Source organism: Loxodonta africana, chromosome 19 (assembly GCF_030014295.1).
Source record: "Loxodonta africana isolate mLoxAfr1 chromosome 19, mLoxAfr1.hap2, whole genome shotgun sequence".
Taxonomy (NCBI): domain Eukaryota; kingdom Metazoa; phylum Chordata; class Mammalia; order Proboscidea; family Elephantidae; genus Loxodonta; species Loxodonta africana.
In genome coordinates this window covers 53,117,611-53,138,541 of record NC_087360.1, presented here as the reverse complement: position 1 = coordinate 53,138,541, position 20,931 = coordinate 53,117,611, and the positions used below count along the sequence as shown (strand labels likewise).

Below are 20,931 nucleotides of genomic sequence, written 5' to 3'. Positions count from 1 at the left end.
CCTCACTTCCTTCCTTCCCTATCCATTTGCAGACAGGATGTCACTACCAAAAACTCATAACCACATCCACAATATACCACCCCCTACACACTTTTTTTTTACACACAACCACCATGCCCCCACACCACACACACACACACACACATACACACACACACACACACCCCACATGTACCAGGCACACTTGCACTCCCCACCTACACATACACACACACACTCATCCTCACACATGAGAACTCTTGTCACAGACATTTTCCTTTCCACACACTCCCATGGGGTTAAAGGAATAAGTTGAGAGTTACGGTTAGAGGAAAATTTCTAGTCCAGTTACTCAAATCCTGTTTTATATCAGGATAAACCAGAGTGAGTACAGTTAATGGTTAAGCCAGGAAAGCACCCTGCAAGAGCATCATACACCAAAAAAAAAAAAAAAAAAATGTCTTCAAGTCACTTCCAACTCATACCAACCCTATAGGACAGAGTAGAACTGCCCCCATAGGGTTTCCAAGGACTGCCTGGTAGATTCGAACCGCTGACGTTTTGGTTAGCAGACGTAGCACTTAACCACTCCGCCACCAGGGTTTCCATCAAGAGAATCATAGGAGCTAATAGAGAGCAGGAAGAGTCTGGCCAAGAACACCCCACATCCCGGTTGCTGGCAGAGCTTGTCTTACAGGAAGAGAAGAAAGTTGTGACTCCCTAGAAAATGTTATTTGTAGGGTTCCAGAAAATACCCTTGCAAAAAAAAAAAAATCTCCCAACCACGGCACCTGAAATTCCACCATTAAAAAGCCTTTCTTGGGGTTCAATTTTGTTCTCTTGCTGTTCTTTTTTTTCCATAACAAACCTTTGTTAGACACAAAGACAACCAAACATGAAGTCACTAACACCCTGCTCACATCTTAGTGTGAGTAAATCCTGCTCCCCGCTGACAGGAGCCTGAGGTCACTGGCACTGATGGGGAGACAGAAAAACAAAATCAGAAGAGAAGCAATGCCAATTTCTCCAGTTTCCCTACAGATGCCTCGGCATCCCTTGAGGGGGAAGCTGGTTCCTACCATGTGACAGTCACTTGGTATCCTGACTCCATGCACCCCGACACCCCGCCTCTCTCTTTCCCCAACCCAAGCCCATACCTTCTCCTTGGCCATCAGACAAATTGTCCCTGAAGGGAAGGTATAGGAGGTGGCAGAGCTGCAGCTAAAGCCCAATTTTCATTGACACTCAGAGTCCCTGACAGCTGTTAGAAGAAGAATGTGATTTTGAAATTTAAATAACACGCTTCTGCATTCGGCTCAGGGAGACAACCTGAGGATAAGCAGTTTATCGCCTGAGCCACCATGAAGGGGGGCAGGGAGCAAGGCTGCCTGTTCCTTCAGTTCTCCCCCTCCCTCCACCCTCATCTCCCTCCCTCCCTACTTATCACAGGGGCTGCCTCAGAAAGAGGTCTCTGAGGGGCACCAGCCTGAACCCCCAAAATATTAAAGCCCCCACCCTCCATTCCTCTGCTCAACGACCCAGGAATGGGGGGAAAGGGCTTCTTGATGGAACAAGGAGTGAACCAGGGCATAGGCCCAGGAAAGGGAGGGGATTCCCTTGGCATCCAAGAGAAGCCAAAGGATGAGGCCAGGGCTAAGCCAGGCCCGATCCCTGACCCAGTCCCCTGAAAGGCCACTGAGGTGATTTTCATGGAGGGATTGGCTGACTCTGGAGCCCAGGGATAAGCCTCTCTCCCACCCACAGCACCTCATCCCCTCCCTAGAGACCCAGGCCCTCCAAACCAGGCAGTCACCTGGGGTTCCATCACAGAAAAGTCCAGGGCAGGAGTGCCCAAAGGTCCAGCCCAAAGAGGAGACTCCAGAGAGGCCACTCTCCCATCTGCCAAAAGGTTCTCCATGCACTGTCCTTTGAAACCACCAGGCCCTGGGCTCCAGCCACAGAGCTGCTCGTGGTTTCTTCACCACCCCAAGCTCAGCCAGGCCTCTGAGCCACAACCCTGCCAGGAACATCGTCCCAGATCCCACCTTCTCCTCCTCCAAGATTTCCCTGACTTCCCTGGCCACTGCCAGTAGCTGCCTCCCCTGTACTCTACAGCAGCCCTTGGTGTACACCTCCTCCAATAATAAACCACCTAGTAGGTTTCTAAGTCGGCCTCTCCCACCAGAGAGTGAGGAACGTAGGTCTGCTTCATTTTAATATACCAGTGTCTTACACTGTATCTGGAAGACATTAAGCACTCAATGTTTATTTAACAGAGCAATGTTCCTCCAAGGTACAGCTCCAGCCCCACCTCTTCCATCAAGCACTTACTGAGCATTCCAGCCCAGGATCTACCTCTTCTCTGGACCTCAGGTGCTCTTAAGATACAGCACACATGTGACACCTCACAATTGTTTGGACCTCTTAGTTGCCTTTCCTTGTGCAGGTCTAACATCTCTACACTGACCCATTGGCTCCTTCCAGTCCCCAGTCAGTGTTACCGATCACCACCCCTAGTGTGCTCCTGCACAGCAGGCCCCGTGTGAGGCACTGTGTATGTATCATTGCAGGGCAGGCTGAAGAGTTCTATTGTACAGATGGGGAAAATGAGGTTCAAAAGGGTCAAGTGACTTACCCTGAGATCATATAGCTGATAATAACAATGCTAGGACTCAAAATTTGTTCTTGCAGGCCTCAAAGTCCTTGTTACATCCATTATTCCTGGATTTCTTATGGATATGTATTAGGCACCAGACAAAGTACAGAGAAGAATAGATGCATTACACAGCAAGAAAGCAACACCCACGGTCACGCACACAGCCAGCACAGGGGAGTGAGCACCATGATAGAGGACCAAGTGCTACGGCACCAGTGGGAAGGGTAGGTTTATCTCACAGGGGCCATCCAGAAGGCTTCTTGGCAGTGATAGGGTTTAAGCACTGGTTCCCTACTCTTTGAACCCCTAAAAAAGGAGACCATTAGAGCCTCTAACGAGAACATCCCTGACCCTCTCCTGGCTCTATCCAGATAGACGGCCCAAGCCAGAAGCTTGCTGGTCAACCAAAGCAAACACTGACCATCACTTATATCTACAAGTACCTCTCCAGTCCATGAAGAGCCAGCAAGCCCAGGCCTCCTCACCAGCCTCTGTATATTACCACCCAGTCACAGGGGAGCACACTAAGGCCACCACTGCCCAGTACTCCTGCTGAGCCCTGGGGTCCCACTGCCATCTGAAAATCACAGTCGCTTCACACTGCAGCTGCCTGTACCAAGCAGATTCACACCAAAAGAGCGTCCAGCCATTTCCTGAATGCCAGGCTCTAGACTGGCTCTGTCACAATGGTCATTTGATCTTGGAGATATCACTTAATAATTTTTAAATAGCTAACATATTTTAGGACAATATTCCAGGCACTGGGCTAAGCACTTACCCACATTACCTAATTTAGGCCTTACAAAACAACCCTAGAAGGTAGATGTTTCCACAAGCCTTGTATTGTAGAAGAGGACACTGGAGCTTAGAGGTGAATCTCTTCCTTAAGGCCACACACGGGGCAGTGGTGGAACCAGGACGTCTATGTATCACCTCCCTTCTTTGTAGGCCTCAGTTTCCTTTTCTGCCAGGTGAAGGGAGTGGGCCTAGTTTCTTTACAGCTACAGAAAAAAAAAAAATGTGTTTACATAAATATCCCCTGTGCCTATGCCTCCGGCAAGGCTGACAAGGGATGCCCGAGACCCTGGAGGCTACCCCACCTCACACCAAGAATAGAGAGGTAGCACCTGCTGACAGCACAGGCCATCTGCCTGTGGCTTCTCCTTGTCACTTAGGTATGGCTCCAGGTGCTGTGAGGGAAAGTGCTGCCTGGCCTGCCTAGTTCCTTTCATCCTCACTTTGATCTCCCTCAGCCTCCCTTGCTGTGAAGGAGCACCCCCTCTTCCCTGCTCTCCACTCAAGCGCATCCCTGCTGTCTCCACATCACCCTGCCCTCAGCAACCTCTGCCTGAAAAACCTCTTCCTTTTTATTTTTTTAATTGCGCATTAGGTGAAAATTTACAGAACAAATTAGATTCTCGTTCAGTAGTTTGTACATAAAGTGTTTCATGGCCTTGGTTTCATTCCCCACAATGCGTCAGCACTCTTCCCATTTCTTCCCTGGGTTTCCCATTTCCCTTCATCCTGATTTTCTACCCCTTCCTACCTTCTTATCTTTGCTTTTGGACAAATGTTGCCCTTTGATCTCGTATAATTGATTGTTCTAAGGAGCACGCTCCTCTCAGGTATTATTGTTTATTTTATGGGCTTCTCTATTGTTTGGTCGGAAGGTAGTCTCCAGGAATGGCTTCAGTTCCAGCTCAGAAGGGTGTCTTGAAGCCATAGTCTCAGGAGTTCCTCCAGTCTCTGTCAGACCAATAAGTCTGGTCTTTTTTGTGAATTTGATGTTTTGTTCTACATTTTTTCCTGCTCCGTCCAGGACCCTCTGTTGTGATTCCAGTCAGAGAGGTCAGTAGTAGTAGTCGAGCACCATCTACTTCTTCTGGCCTCTGGATCGTGTAGGTTATGGCTCATGTGGTCCATTAGTCCTTTGGACTAATTGCTCCCTTGAGTAATTGGTTTTCTTCATTCTCCCTTGCTCCAGATGGGAAGAGACCAATAGTTCTATCTTAGATGGCTACTCGCAAGCTTTTATGACCGCAGACACTACTCACCAAAGTAGGATGCAGAACACTATATTTATGAACTATGTTGTGCCAAGTGACTTAGATGTCCCCCAAGTCTATGGTCCTTTGCCTTTGAGTCTAGGAACTTCATCCCACAAAGTGTTTGGTTATGTCTAAAAGGTTTCCCTGACTGTGCCCCTTGTGCACTCCATTGTCTATATTAATATATGAAAGGAGCACCTAAGTCATGTATGTAGCAATGTCCACCATTGAACCTGTATCTGCCAGTTGGTGTGTTCCCTTACACCCTCCCACATTCTTGGCATATCTATCTACCCATGTATCTATTTGTAAATTATTATTTGTTAATACTATTGTTGCAGGATTGTCTATTCTACAGTAGCTACCGTAGTTGCCCTCTACTCTTGTGATGCTCTCAGTGTCCCCTCTTGCCTTGGTCACGTTGTGCTGACTTCTCCCATATTGTGTATTGCCTTCACCCTCACCAATATTAACACATGTCTTCTACCTATTTGGTAATTTTCCCTCCCACCCTCTCCCATGCCTGGTAACCATCAAAGAATGTTTGGTTTTGAGTTTTTTTCTGTTTTTTTTTTTTTTCTGTGTAAACCTTTTCTCGTTACTTTATAATAATAGTCTCCTACAATATTTGTCCTTTCGTGATTGACTTATTTCACTCTACATAACGTCCTCCAAATTCATCCATGTTGTGTGATGTTTCCACGATCCATCATTACTCTTTATCATTACATAGTATTGCATTGTGCGTATGTACTGCAGTTCATTAATCCAGTCATCTGTTGACAGGCATTATTGTGAACAATGCTACAATGAACATGGGTGTGCATATGTCTATTCATGTCATGGCTCTTATTTCTTTAGGGTGTATACCTAAGAGTACCTAAGAGTAGGATTGCTGGATCATAGGCTATTTCTATTTCCAGCTTTTTGAGGAAACGCCAGACCATTTTCCATAGTGGTTGTACTATTTTATGTTCCCACCAGCAGTATATAAATGTTCGAATCTCCCCACAACCTCACCGACATTTGTTATTTTCTGTTTTGTTTTGATTTGTTTTTTATTAGTGTCAGTAATGTCAGGGTGAGATGGTATTTCACTGTAGTTTTGATTTGCATCTAATTGCTAATGATTGTAAGCCTTTCTTCATATGTCTGTTAGCTGCCTGAATGTCTTCTTTGGTGAAGTATCTGTTCACATCCTTTGCACCTTTTTTAATTGGATTGTTTATCTTTTTATTGTCGAGGCATTAAGGTTTTCTATAAATTTTAGAGATTAGACCCTTGCTGGATGTGTCAAAGCCAAAAATTTTTTCCCGGTCTGTATGTTCTCTTTTTACTTTTTTGGAAAAGTCTTTTGTTGACCATAAGTGTTTAATTTTTAGGTGGCCCCAGGTATCTAGTTCATCTTCTGCCGTGTATGCATTTTTAGTTATGTTTGGTATTCTATTTACGTGATATATTAGGGTTTCTAGCTTTGTCCCTATTTTTTCCTCTGTGATCTTTATAGTTTTAGCTTTTACATTTAGGACTTTGATCTATTTTGAGTTATTTTCTGTGTATGGTGTGAGGTACGGGTCCTTTTTCATTCTTCTACAGATCGATGTCCAGTTTTGCCAGCACCACTTGCTGAAGAAACTGTCTCTTCCCCCATTTAATGGACCTTGGCCCTTTGTCGAAGATCAGTTGTTCCCAAGCAGCTGGATTTATGTCTAGGTTCTCAATTCTGTTCCATTGGTCTATGTGACTGTCATTGTATAGTACCAGACTGTTTTGACTACCATGGCTGCACTGAAAGGTCTCTTTCTTGCCCTAAGAATCTTTTCTCTGCCTTGTTCTATCCTCTCCTGCCTCCCTAGATGTGACCAGCTGGGACTCAATATTCACAGTTTCATAGAAGTCTGGGGATGGGACGGACTTTAAACTTTGGTTCCTCCAACTCCTGCATCCCCTTTAGAAGACATCCCACTTCTACTGAACATCCCCAGGGGAGAGAATGAATGACTGTGTTAAACCTAGTATAGACTCTGCCACATAGCAGGCACTGTGCATACATCCATTCTCACTGAATCCTCTTTATCAACCCTACATGTGAGTATCACATCTGCATTCTACAATTACAGGCACTACAGCTCTAAAAGGTCATAATAAGGCTCAAGATTCACACACCTTTAAGTGACCGAGCCAGGATTCAAACTCAGTACCATCTGGCTCAAGGCATTCCAGTGCATCAGGCAGCCTCTGTGCTAGAAACAGGACAAACCTCAACTCTTCTCCATGAAATAAGCTCTTCTCACCTGTAAGGCTGGGACAGGACATCTGGATGCCTCCAGCATCACTGTCCCCGAGGTTGAGGATGGAGCCAGACTTCTCTCCTCCTGGCCTTGGACTCAGAACTAACTGGACACAGGAATCCAGATCCTACTGAAGCCAGGGCCTGTCAGATGGGACCAGGCAGAAAGAAGGGGAGGATTCGCCTTTTCCCCAGGGCCTCTAGCTGTCAGAAGGTTTTAGAGGAATCCTGGCAGCTTTCTTTACCAACATAATCCTAGTGGGAGTTTCCAAGAACCCCAACAAGAGAAAAGGCAAGAGATAAAGAACAACAACACACTCCAGGAAGCCCCTACAACAGGGTCCCAAATTCTCAGATATTAGATGGAAAAGAGACAGTAGCAACTGAGACCCAAAAATACAACAGCGTGCTTCTCCTCCAAATCCCTGGTGCCACAATCTGGGGGTAGTACAGGCCAAGAGAAGGGCCACCAAGAATCCTTGCCTTTTCTACCCAGGAACAGTGAAAGGGGCAGTATATAGCCAAATACGGTGTGTGGAAGTGGAGAGGGGCTTCCCACCTGATTTCATATAATCCTACAGGACTGCAGCCTTATCAGCCTTGTAATTCTATACCATTGGAGCAGGATCTTGGATCTCTGAGGCCAGGACTTCCCAACCACTGTATCACAGATAGGTTCTATGTATGCCCAGACATTGATCCTTTAGCCCATAGGCCAGTCAGGCAGAGGGTCTGCAATGGCCTGAGCTCCAAGCTGGTTAAGCAGCCTCCCCTGTCCACCCTAGTATGCTACACAATATTATTATTTTCTGATGAGAAAAAGGTTGGGAAGCGTTGGCTGGAGCAGGGAAGTAACCTGCCCAAAGTCCCACAGGTGATTTGTGGCAGAATCTACACCGGCACCCTGGTCTTTCTGGTTCCAGCCTTCTTTTTCCTGCACCCCCCACCATGACCCACTTGGTTTCCTGGTGGCGAGGCTAGGTCCTCTCCCCACCCAGGTATGTGCCCAAGTTTCCCCATACAGAACCACCCATTCATCCAACTCTAGGGCTGTGTTGGGTGAAGCAGAATCATCAAGGGTTGCAAAGAGGGAACTGACACAGACCCCAAAGCCTTACTCTCACGGTAGAAAGTGGTCCCTAGAGCACAGGAATTGAGGGCTGTGTGGGCCCAGTTATCTCTGGGCAGCATGTAACAGAGCTGTTCAGTGACCTACAGACCTAGTAATTTCCTCATTTGTCTTGTCAACATCCTTGTCCCACAGAGTGTCAAGTCCATCAAGTAAAGATTTTCTGCTAGCAAGATACTTAAATGTGACTCCAGAAAGCAGCAGGGGCCTGGGCAAAGGTGAGGGCCTCTGATCTCCAATAGTCAGAGGGCAGGGCAAAAGTTATTTATTTATTGGTAGTAACCACAATGGCACCTGTCCATATATTAGTACCCAGCCTACACCTAAGCTACAGTGGGGTAGGAAATGGGTACATTTGAGGCCACCAAGGCATCCCCACCAGAGCATCCACATGCCAGTGATGTTCTTAACCTGCATATCAGTCCCAGAACACCGCATCAAAAGGAGTGTAACATAGTGGATTTCCATTCAAAACTAATCAGGAAATCTGAGAATCGGAATATCTGCACTAGATGGGACCTTAGCCAGCCCATTGATTGTCTTGTCCAGCCCTGTCAGATGGGCAAGACTTGCCTGAGGTATCATAGTAACTACAGGCAGAACCAGGATGGGAGCCTGCTCTGAGCCCAATGCCTCTGCTATTACATCATTGAGGGGTTATGATGGTAAGAGCCCAGGGCAGGCTGTTCAACATTCCTTTTACCCCCATGACCGCCTAACAACCAACAGGACCCAAAAGCATGTCCAGATGGCCACCCTCTGCCTATGGGTCCAAGATTTCTCTCACCAGGACACACGTGTTGACCTCATCTCAATCCTTTAGAGCATTCATCCTCAACAGTAGGGGTGTCACCCCCAAGGGAGCAGAAATTGGTTCTTGGGTGGGCAAAAAAAAATTGCACATTACATTGGTAATGGCCCTCCAAAATTCAACCCTACTTGCAAAATTTTATTCCTTAGTATTTCCTTTCTTTCATTAAGGAGAATTCATTTTTCTCCTTAGGGGTGCATGATAACGGAAAAAAAAAATTGAGAAACACTGTCAAAGAAAGTGTTCATTTGAAAGGGTTAGGGTCGCGGGTTTTACAGTTTAGAGCAGTAGTTCTCAACCAGCAATGATTTTGCCCCCCAGGGGACACTTGGCAATGTCTGAAGACATTTTGGTTGTCACAAGTGGGTGGGAGATGCTACTGGTACCTAGTGGGTAGAGGCCAGGGATGCTGCTAAGGAGAGCCTCACATAACAAAGAATTACTCAGCCCAAAATGTCAATAGTGCTGCTGTTGAGAAGCATTGCTTTAGAATAGAGACTTCAGAAGACTTCAGGATTGCCATAAAACTCCTTGTAAACCTAGGAGTCAGGGCCCTGTACTTACAAATCCTAGAGAACAAGCACTGCTCTGGCTACCCTTGAGCACCAATGGTGATTCCAAGAAGAGCTCAGCCCCACCCCCATGTGCGAAGCCCCTCCCCAGTACCCAAGCATTGAGAGCGCTGCCCTCAGCCCACCGGTCTCCCAACAGCCAGAGGGAACAAAGCCAAGAAGGAAGAACCAAAAAGCTCACTTATTCCTCTACATGGGGCTCAACATCGCTCCTTCTCATTTCTCAGAGCAGGCCAGGAGTGGGGAGTGGCCTGCGGATCAGAGACTCTCCCTCAGAGCTCTCCCTCAAGGCGGTTCAAGATGCAGAACCCTCAGGGAAAGGAGAGGGCTGTGAGGGGGACATGGCGAGGGAAAACATAGAGCAGATGATCAGTGGCGATAGTAATACCAACAACCACAGTTAACGATTACTGAATGCCTACATGTGCACGGCAGCATGCTGAGCCCTTTACAGTACATTGACTTATTTGGCCCTCACGACAAGCCAACGAGGTAGGTACTATTATTCTCTCCCATTTCATAACTGAGGAAACTGAGGTACAGAGAGGTGAAGCAACTAGACCAAAGTAGAAGAGCTCCAAAGCGGAAGAGTCAGGGAACTGGAGAGAAGGAACCAGCAGGGCAAGACTGGTGACAAAATAAGAGAGTGACATCAGGTTTCAGATTCAAGAACCTCCTACATGACGGGCATCATGTCAAACAATTTCCATAAATGATTTACTCCATACAGCTACCAAGGGAGGCAGGTGTCATGGTCCAGTTTTACAGATGAGGCTCAGAAACATCAAAGGACTTCCTTGTGAGAGCAAGGCCAAAGTCCAGGACACCCTCATCCAAGCCCAGAGCTCTATCTGCCAAAGGGATGAGAGGAAGGCCTGGGTACTCAGGGCTAACAGGCAAAGTCACACCACAGACCACTTACCTGAGAAGATTGAAGCTAGCCTGAAGATATCCGAGAGGCGGGAGGTGACCGGCTCGTAGGGTGAGGCTTCGTAAAACTCCTCACCTGGAAAAGGAAAACAACAGTAGACACAGGCTTCTCCTGTCCAGAGCACTCCCGAATACACAGCAAAACTGCCCGGGGAAACTTCCACTACTGGGGTTTGCGCTATGAAAGGATGGGGTAGGTGGGGAAGCTTTTCCCAGAGGGAAAAGTGCTAGGCTAGGGCAAGTTATGAGCAAAATGATTTAACATTTCATATGGCAAGGTTTTTTCTCTCCAACTACAGTAAACATTCTCCCAGAGCAGTTCAGAACTTATATTTTTCTCTCACGACTCCCTGAGAATGACCAGCCCTCTTCTAAGGACTTCAATGCTCTGGAAAGAAGGCACAGGAGAGGTGGAACAATGATACCCTGTGGAAGACCAGGTACATCACAGGCTTTGAAGTTGGGAGGGCCCTCCAAGATCATTCAGTACAATTTCCTCATTTTCTAGGATAGGACTCTGAGGTGGCCCAGAGAGGTGAAGCAACCTGCCTGAGGTCACGCAGCTACTCATGGAGGAGCTAGAACTAGATTCCTGGCCTCCTCACCCTCGCACAGGATCTTTCCTACCAGACCATACTTTCTCTGCCCAGGCAACTTAACTCCATTGCCGTGGAGATCACTTAAGGGAGGCAATATTTCTTCTTTGCTTCCAGTCATGCCACCAGAAGAATCTGGCCAGAGGGGCTAAAGGCCTGCTGACTGGGATGTCTGCTCCCCAGTTTCTGTCTGCCTGGCCCCTCCTCCTGCATACCTTAGCTGTCCTCCCCCGCTGCCTGCAGCTTATCAGACCTTCTCTCCCTGGCTTGGGGGTGCATGAGAGGCTCAGGAAAAGGAAAAGCAAGTGAATGACAGGAGATAAATAGCACACAGGCTGCCCTAGAAACCCCCACCACCACCTCATCAAGAATCCCGCCCCCTCTGCCAAGGCCTCAACAGAAAAGGAAATATCCTCTTGAGACAATACTGTGAGGGAAAATCAATGGATGATCGCTCGGACTGTACATGTGTGTTGAGGGGGTGGGGGAGACAGGTGATGACCCATAGCCTCACACATTGATCTTCCATCCATCCAGAGCCCAGAGCCTGTGGACAGGCATACTCCCACCTGCAGGAAGGGACCACCCACCCCTCCAGAAGAGCAGCCTTGGAACCTCCTGTAAGAGGCTCCTTGAGATGAAACTAGCCCTCTGCTTGTTCACAGAACAAGGAGTCTGTCTGCTATACCCAGCAGTCTTCCAGAAAAGGGTACAGGCCTCCAGAGGACAAGGAGAAAGTGCCCTTACTGCTGAAGAAATGGCTTCCACTCTTCACTTTATCTCATAGGCGCACTCCTTACGGCCCACAATGCCCAGCACAATGGGTGCCTAACTGGTATTTTGCCAAATAACCTAATTCAAATCCTACTCACTCGTTAAGGCCTATCTCCAATTCCACCTTTTCCCTGGGGCCTTCGGGGTTACCACAGGCCATACAATCTCAGTGTACCCCACTCCACCCACTGGCACTTATACTCTCCTGAGAAACTCCTTGTGGTGGGGCTACCAACCATTACTATTTGCTGGGGCCAAATGTATTTTATGTTATGTAAATATATTGCCTTAGGGAACCATTTTCATAATAAAAATAATTTTATATTGTGTTTTCTATGTGCTATTGAAAACATTATTAAAAATTCTTTAGATATATTAGCTCATTTAATCCTCAAATACTCTACATAATAGGTTCTATTATTATCCCTACTTTTCTGGTAAGGAACTGAGGCACAGAGACACTAAGGAATCTGCCTGAGGTCACACAGGTGGGAAGTGGCAGAGTCAGGCTTTAAACCCAGGCAGTGGCTTAGAGCTCAAGTTCTTAACTGCTATGAATACTATCTCCAAAAATACAAAGTGCTACTGAAACCAAGTTGTTCTTAAACAAGATGCCATTGTTGTTTAATTTTTCACAGCTCAAGTCTTCTCTTCCCAACTGGGTGGATCCTCCCAGAGCAGGGCCTGTCCTCCCTCTTGCATTTAGCACATCTATGCAACATGGTGACAGATAAGTCAGTATGATTGACTAACGGGTCTCTGAAGGGAAACACCATCTTCCAGGGCCATCTTGAAGGGTCCATTCTCTGTAAGTCAACACGTGTCACCTGTTCCTGTGGCAAGATTCACCAGTGGGAAATCTCAAGGCCAGGGCCACTCACGCGCCCCAGCAGCCAAGCCAAGGCCAGATCCAGGATGTCAGATTCCAAGGCCACAGCCTGGAAAGGATCTGGGAGAGGCCTATGCTCTTCCACGTTCACAGGACCAGGTGATCATGAATTTCAGTGTCACCAAGAAATTTGGTCTCTAATACCCCACGCAGCCAATAGCAACAGCCCCGCTGTGTGAATACTGCTGGTTATGATGGCGGTGATGACAGAGGAGGAAGACATATCCAAGGCCATGGTGTCTTCACCAGTGCAGTAAAAAGAGACCTGGATAAGGGGTTCGGGAGTCCTGGGTTCAGCCACCAGCTTGCTGGGTGTCCCTGGGCAAGCCACTCCCCTTCTCTGGGCCTCAGATTCCCCACCAAACAAGGGGGTGGGACCAAATGACCTCTAGAACCTTTGCAGTTCAGCCTGTCTAGGACCTCAGCAATCACATTTTCCAAGGCCACATTCCTGCCACAGCCCACGCCCCTGCCTCCACTGTCACCCACCACACTCTGAGGCCCTCAGCATGTATACTATGAGCTTAGACTCAGATAGACAGAGCAGGTGGAGCAAAGCCCAAGGGTGAATCTCTCACCAACAGCGGCCAAGGAGAAGCCAAGAATCAAATGAAAAATCCAAACCTATGGAAGCCTCTCTTCTCAGTGACTCTTCCCCTCCCCTCTACCCCATGCCCAAGCCAGGTTATTAAGTGTGATTAAGAAGTAGGGAGGAAGCACTTGAAGCTCCCCCAGGGAGACTGCTCAACCCTGGCCATGAATAATTAACTCTCAAGTAGACCCTGTCACTTATAGGAGCATTAACTTCTATCCAAAGGCCTCCTGGCTCCCCCTGCTCAGCTCTGGGCTCCAAGACCCAGTCACAGGGGAGATTTTGGAATCCCCCAGGGAAAGAGACAAGCTTCTGAGGAAGCAGAAAGGCAGGTGGTCTGCTTTCTTAGAGGTGGGCCTAGGAGAAAGGTCTTTCAGCCTGTAAGCTGGCCAGCATAGGGACTATGGCTTCTTCATTCGTAGTAGATGCTTTACAGGCATTTGTTAAATAAATGAACGAACAGATCATCTCAAGACTTGGAACCAGAAATGAATCCTCTCCAGTCAGGTATCCCATAGGCACTAGGTTGAAACCAAACCAAGAGCTCGTTGCCATTGAGTCAATTCCAACTCTTGGCGACCCCATGTGTTACAAAGTAGAACTGCTCCACAGGGTTTTCAAATGTTGTAATCTTTACGGAAGCAGATCACCAGTACTTTTTTCCACTGGGTCGTTGGGTGGGTTTGAACTGCCAACCTTTAGGCTAGTAGTCAAGTGCAAACTGTTTGTGCTACTGGGGGACCTTGAAAATTACACAACTACACAGGGCCTTATGGTTATTGTGATTTTCAGAACACCTCATTTCTTCAGGCTCAGATCATCACGGCCTCTGTGCTCTGACACAATGATTTAAGTAAGAGGGAACAACTGAGATGGGAAGGGCTGTTTGTGCTAAAAGGCCTAGCCTTCCCACCCGGCTTTCCTTTACTTCTATCCTCTCCCCTGTCTTTCCTGCAGCCAAGAGCAAGCCCACCCAAACCTGCTGCCCAATCTCCCCTGGGTTGAAACTGAAGGCTGCCAGAAAGAAAAGAAGAAACAAAATAGCCAAGCCTTAATTTTTTGTACAATACAGAGTCAGGGTCTAGGTAAAAATAGCTCCTTGTCTCATGTAGAATGAAGCTGGTGTGGTTCATGACAGCATTTCCCTCTCTTTGCTCACTTCTAGTTCTAGGGCTCAAGGTGGCGAGAAACGGGAGAAGTGGCCACCTGATTCATGAGGAATTACTTTGCTACTAATGGTGGTAATATTATTAATAATCATATGCACATCTTATTCCTATATTCAGGGTGTGTTTGAACCATCTTAGCCCCAGGTCAGGAAACCCTGGTGGCATAGTAGTTAAGCACTATGGCTGCTAACCAAAAGGTGGGCAGTTTGAATCTACCGGGTCAGGAATCCCTCTCTCTCCTGTGTCCATACCTGCAGTTGCATCCCAGTCTCCTCCTTCCTTCTAGCGCCCTGGAGAGACTGTTCCTTCTCTGATCTAAGGCTAATCCCTCTCCATGCTCTAGGTCCATTCTCTCCTGTTCCCCAAGGACACTTTTCCACAGAGAACCCCTCTTTCTTCTCCACGTCAGTATCTCCATCTCTCCTGTCCTTCCTCCAGAATTTAAACTGCTCAAGCCACTCCCATCTTAAAAAATAATGCCATCCATTGCTATTTTTCCCTTTGTGAGCCAAAATTCTAGAACTAGTTGTCCATATTCATCATTCCTAATCCCCACGCTCTTGTTCTCTCCCCAACCAGACTTCTGCTTCCACCAGTCACCTAAGAAGCTCTTCCCAAGGCCACTGGGGACACTTCTCAATCCTTCTGCTTGGCCTGAAGTTACAAAACAGTTGACATTTCTTCCTTCTGAGAATGAGTTCATCCTGTATTTTCCTGGTTTTCTTCCTACTTCTCTCCGGTGCCTCCTCGGTCACCCTTGCAAGCGTCCTTCCTCCATCTATCCCTTAAATGTCAGATGATCCTCGGGGCTCTGCCCCTGCCTCCTCCCTCTCACTCTCCACAACTTCCCTGTGTGATCTCACCCACTCCCTTGGCTCCAGTTACTGTTTATAGGTGGATGTCAACTCCCAAATCTCTATCTCCACCCCAAATTCCTCACCTAAGCTCCAAAGGCGCATGTCCACTGGCTGCAGGGTACGTGCCCCAAAGTAAGTTCATCATCTTCCCTGCCCTCCCTCACTCAAAATCTTGACTTCTTCTGGTAAATGGCACCATAACCCACCCAGATGCCTAAGACAGAAAACACGGAGCCCTCTTTGACTCTTCTCTCCCCCTTACCCTCTCACTTTCAATTAGTTATTAGACCTGTTGATTCTACAGGTTGATTCCTAAATAGTTCTTAGATTCATCTTCTCTTCCCACCACTGTCCTTGTTCATCCACCATCATTCCACAGCAGTGCCCTCCAAGCAGTCCTTCTAACAGTCCCTCTTCATTGGAATTAGATTAACTTTTTTCTGAAGCATATATCTGATCATCTCACATCTGATGTGAACATATCACACACTCTTCATATGCCTCTTCACCTACCTAACTCCAACAGTCTCAGCTTGGAGGATGCCTCTTCCAGGAAGGCTTCTGAGATTTTCTGGGAAGGGATTAGATGCCCCTCCTACATGCTACCACAGCACCCTGTGCTGTCTCCATCATAGCTCTCATGCCACCAAACTATAGAAGCCCCTGTTTATCTGCATTCCCAGACAATGAGTTCCACGAAGGCAGAGGCTACACGCAGCTTGTTCTCTACTGTTCCCACAACGCCTCACAGATGGTAAACTCTCAGCAAATACTTGTTGAATTAATAAGTGAACATTTGACCTAGGTGATCAATCCTCCTAAATTGTGTGCAAGCCTTTCACACCCCAGCTGAGGAAGGAAACAGATGGGGTGGAAAAGTCATTGCGGGGAGGGATTTAGAGGTTTCTGCTTTGGGATATGAAGGCAGGTGCACCAGGGGATGTGGGACCCACTGCCCATTCCCAGCTCAAAGGCATGGAGGAGGCACCTAGAGCAGCCATGAAATCAGGAAGCTGCCTGAAAGGGTGGGTCTCCTGGGAACAAGAAGGCAGGAGCAGGAGAGACAGAAGCAGGACAACCAGCCCCTCGTCTCAGCTCCTTGGGCAGCAGGGAGAGCAGGGGCTTGCTTCCTCTGTGCAGCATGGCCTCGCGCACACATGGCCTTCCCCTTCTTTCTTCTCAGTTCTCCCTTCCCCATCTGCCTAGTTACTCTTGCCTCATCTCCTCCAGCTACCTTGTCACACCGTACTTGCTTTACTTCCTCATCCCCAACCTCTGCTCCTCTCCCCATTTCTCCAGCCCTCTTTCTTCTCTTCCCACCACCATGCCCTCTCTGCCTCTCCCACTGTCACTCTGCCTCCTTCTTTGTCTCTTTTGGCCTTCTCCAAAAACAGCGGCCATCTTGGGTCATGTGGTTATTTCTCCTGGGTTTTAGGTTCCACTGGCAGGTAGAGACCTATCTAGTTCATTCCATGACCAAGTGCTCGCTCTGAACCCCTGGCCCACCGTATGGCCCACCTCAGTCCCCTCACCACCTCCACCACCATCACCACCGCCTCCCCTCCGAGGCCCCACCCTGGCTTACCCTCGGTCAGCCCCAGGTGGATGCTCCAGTAGATCTGCAAGCACTGCAGCTCCTTCTTCATGCCCCGCTTGCAGCGGCAGTCATACAGTGGGCTCTCCTGCAGGACCTCCAGGGCTGCCTGGCACTCCTTGTTGGCCAGCATGGTGTTGCGGTCCCGGCCTGCCAGGCACTGCCGCAGTGTACGGTAGCGGGAGCTGCAGTTGGATTCAGCTGCACACAGCTCATTGGCCCGGACACAGTCCACTGGGGGGCGCCAGCCGTGGAGCTCGGGGCCCTGCAGGGAGGAAGGGCTGGCCAAAGAGCGGAGGGTCTCGTCTGGGTAGCGGGGAGGGAAGACAAGCATGAATGAGGGCCGCCACAATCTCCACCCCAAGATACAGGCCTGGGGGCTTGGACCCTTCTGGGAACTTCACACCCATTTTACACGGAGGCACACATAAAGGCCAACTAACGTTGCCTTCCCCAACACAGGCTGGACAAGAGGAAAGGCGGTGAAAGGATCCCAGGACACCAATATCTTTCCCCAAACCCAAAGGAGAACTCAAGCTGTCATTCTCCCCTGTCTCTATTCCCTTCCTTTTCTGTGTCCACTCCATCACTCCTCAGCACTGGCCCTGGGCCTAGGAGCACAGCACAATAAAGCCAGCAAGGCTGTGGGCTCAGCCTTCACTGGAGACCACAGACGGCCTAAGATGCCAAGAGTGCAGCAAAGACTGCCACAGCCTCAGTGAGGAGCCAGGCCTGCAAGGCTTGCTGGCACGTGCAAAGGGAGGATTTCACTTTAATACTTCCCAGTCCTCCATAAACCTCCGTTCCAGCCAAAGGCCCATCTGAGACAGCGTGGTAAGCCTTGAAACCAGCAGAAAATAATTGAACTTTCACAGCCTGTTAGGACCTCAGAGACCATAGAGTCCAGCCCCTGAGGAAACTGAGGCCCAAAGAAGGGAGATGACACTCTAAGGTCCCACAAGAGGTAGAAAAGCTCCCTCTGACTCACAGCCTATTTATTCTGAGCTCCTGAACTTCAAGGAAAGACAGGGAGAGACCTATACACCTTCCAATTCAACTCCCACCAGACAGAGACCTGAAGTTCTACCCCAGGCCCCTCCATAAGAAAATACTTTTGTTATGGCTGGAGAGCAACTTGATTGACTCCTTCTGCCTCTCTCTTCTACCCGTCCCTGGACTATCTGCCCTTTTCCCCACCTTTCTATCTCCCTTGCTTCTCTTTCTGATTTCCTCCTAGGAGGTCTGTGTCTCCACCACCTTTTCTTTTTGGATGGCCTTGATTTCTCTCCCACGCCTCCTCTTTTTCTTTCTTCCCTCTGCTCTCTGCCCTCCCCTAGAGCCCTCTCCCTCATCTTTTTTTTCTCCTCCTAAAGAGCCAGATAACAAATGAACTGCAAAAGGGAAAGAGCTTCCCTCCGTCAGACCTCAAAGTGGCCAAGGGCCAATGACCCCACCCTTCATATCCATTGCCCTAGAGTGTTCAAACCCACAGGGGCACAGTGCCTGAGAAGGGAGGGAGTTAGGGAAGAAGAAAGGGAGGTAAAGGGCAGAGAGAGGCCCACTTCATCTTTTCAAAGCCATGCTCCAAAATGGTTTCCTCTACACACATATGTCTGCTCCCTAGTCCCCCTGTCCTCACCCAAGCTCCTAAATTCAGCTCCTGCCCCTGGACACAGCCCAGCAGCCAAGTCTGCCATTTCTAAGGCCAAAGTCTTCCTCTATTTCATCCAACCCCCAAATACAAGATCCTGAAGGCCAGAAGTCCCCTCCTCGGAATACCACAGAATGAGCTCCCCCATCTCTACCCAAAACAACCACTTCTCACTTGTTCCCCCAGGAGGCCCTGCTCACGGGGAGCTACTGCAGGGAGACAGCGGCACCTAGAGGCAGAGCTCAGGACAGCAAGATATCGCTCCAGAGAGAGCTGCCAAGGGAAAAGGAATCTGCTCCTAGAGGGACAAGGGACACAGGAGGCCTACATCACAAAAAGGAAGAGAGGAGCAGGGGCGGCCTGGAGTGGACAAAGCCTCAGGCGCCAAAGCAAGAGACATTTCCTTCTCCCACTGAACACACCTCTGCCCCAGAACAGGAAGAGCTAATAGAGAAGAAATCAGCGTGGACTGTGGCCACGGGCATGGGGCGCCAGCCCAGGTGCTGGCTGGAGAGGTGTCCTCCCGCACAAGCCAAGGCAGCATCTTTATTTCCCAGCTTCAGCAGGTTCCTAGATTCCTGAGCATAAATCTGGTGCATCTGGGGCACCTGGGAGCAGCTGAGCAGACGCTGCCTCGCTTGCACCTACTGCCACCACCCAGCCAGCCTGCTGAAGCCTCAAGAACAGCCCAATCCTGGGCCCTCCACTAACTTCACCCTCAGCATCCCGTTGGCTTCTCACCTCCCACTTTGACTAGGCCTAAGGCTGCTCTGCTGGAAGTGGACTGAGAAGGTGATGCCCTATAGCATCTTCATCCTAGGCTTTCTGTAAGCTCAGAACTCACAGCATGTCTAAAGGTCAGGAAATTTGGCTCAAGAGATTGAGGCCACAGGGACACTTACCCTGCCTGCCCTACAGTTGGGGCCTAGAGCCCCAAGGGATGATTCTTACAGATTCCTAGGTTCTTATGCCAAAAGTCAGGGCTTCCCCGGTCTGTAAACTTGTGCACATAACCATGGCGGAGAGACACCCTGCAAAAGGCCAGGATGTCCTTTCACCAAACTGGGCCTGATTGCTATCTGTCCTTGTCTCTTTTTGTTGGTTTCATGACCCCCTGGAACCAATCAAGCCTAGTCAGAGAATGGAATCATTGCAACTTGGAGACATTAACCAAGACTTCTAAGAGGAAAGGTCAGAAGGTATTCTGGTGACGTGTCCAAGTTCTAGATCAGGAGATAACTCAGACCCGTCAAGACACATGGAACAGCTTCTGTAGACAGGGAGACTGAGAGACTACACAGAGCTACAACTGCTCTCCTGCATCAAATGTCCGTCCCCACAAGAGCTAGAATGCGGGTTGGTCCTCAATTCCCTTTTCCCCACCTCATTCTCTCCCTGGGTACATCAGAGTGGAGGTCAGGATGGCTGGGCAAGGAAGGCCTCTCCACCACAGGATGTCCTGAGAACCCACATCCCCGTACCCCAGCCAAAACCTATCTCTCAAACTCCAAAGAAGCCGCTCCCTCCCAAGTTGAATTTCCAGTCCACACCCAAATAGGGGCTTCTTGCCAGGAAAGGGCCCCTGGAATTGAAGTTGCCTTAACATCAACCTATTCCTTCCGCTTTACTGACCTAACCCAGAGCCTTCAATATTCTGTAGTCACTCAATTAACTCATCACACCCAACTTTAAGAAAGGGCTTCTCAACGAAAGGAGAACTGAAGGCCAGTGATCAAAGGAGAACACTGCTCTCACCCCCTTCTCTCACCACTCAGCCCCTGGGGTCACAGACAATGTCTTTGTCGTTATACCAGAGTGGGCATCTATGACATGATACTATACACACACACAGACACACACACCCGAGCATGATCCGTATGACACTTCTGGGAAGGAAAACAGAGTCAACCTCTCAGCCTCCTCCAGCTAGGTCTAGGCCCTGAAGCTGGCTGAGGGGCCCCAGGTTCCCCACTACTCACCCCACCTTGTACCTCAGCAGGTGCCCACACTTAGAAGCCCTGCCTGCCCAAGGTCTAGGCAGCTTAGTAGCCAGCAATCTGGCTGCTTTTCCTGAAATACAATTTTCTTTTCTTCTTGGCCCTGACCAGCACCAGGAGAGAAGGTCAGGTTTTATAACAGAGCCTTCTGAATGAAAGTCCACTTCCACAGGGTTGCCAGGAAGGGTTTCAGGATGACAGTGAGTCCTAAAGCACCTTCTCAGCTTTCTCCCTCAGCCCCTCCCACTCAGAAGAGAAGCTGCATCTGGCAGGGGGAAGCTGAATGGTGCAGACCACACCCCAGATTAGGGCAATGCCCCCCTGGGGACTTCATGGGGAAAGGAGGTTGGCAAAGGATCCCAGGGCCTGACCAACACTGAATCCGAATCCCCTGTCC

General features: G+C 48.8%; 1 protein-coding gene across 2 annotated transcripts in view; it reads right to left on the bottom strand.

The window, feature by feature from the left end:
* GFRA2 (GDNF family receptor alpha 2) overlaps positions 1–20,931 on the bottom strand; it is a 112,035-nt gene that overhangs the window by 89,003 nt on the left and 2,101 nt on the right. For both annotated transcript variants that reach the window (XM_003412488.4, XM_064272730.1), the window contains exons 2-3: positions 16,878–17,192; positions 10,408–10,491 (exon numbers count right to left, since the gene is read on the bottom strand). In XM_003412488.4, coding sequence (XP_003412536.1) covers positions 10,408–10,491; positions 16,878–17,192 — 399 coding nt within the window. The remainder of the gene's footprint in view (positions 1–10,407; positions 10,492–16,877; positions 17,193–20,931) is intronic.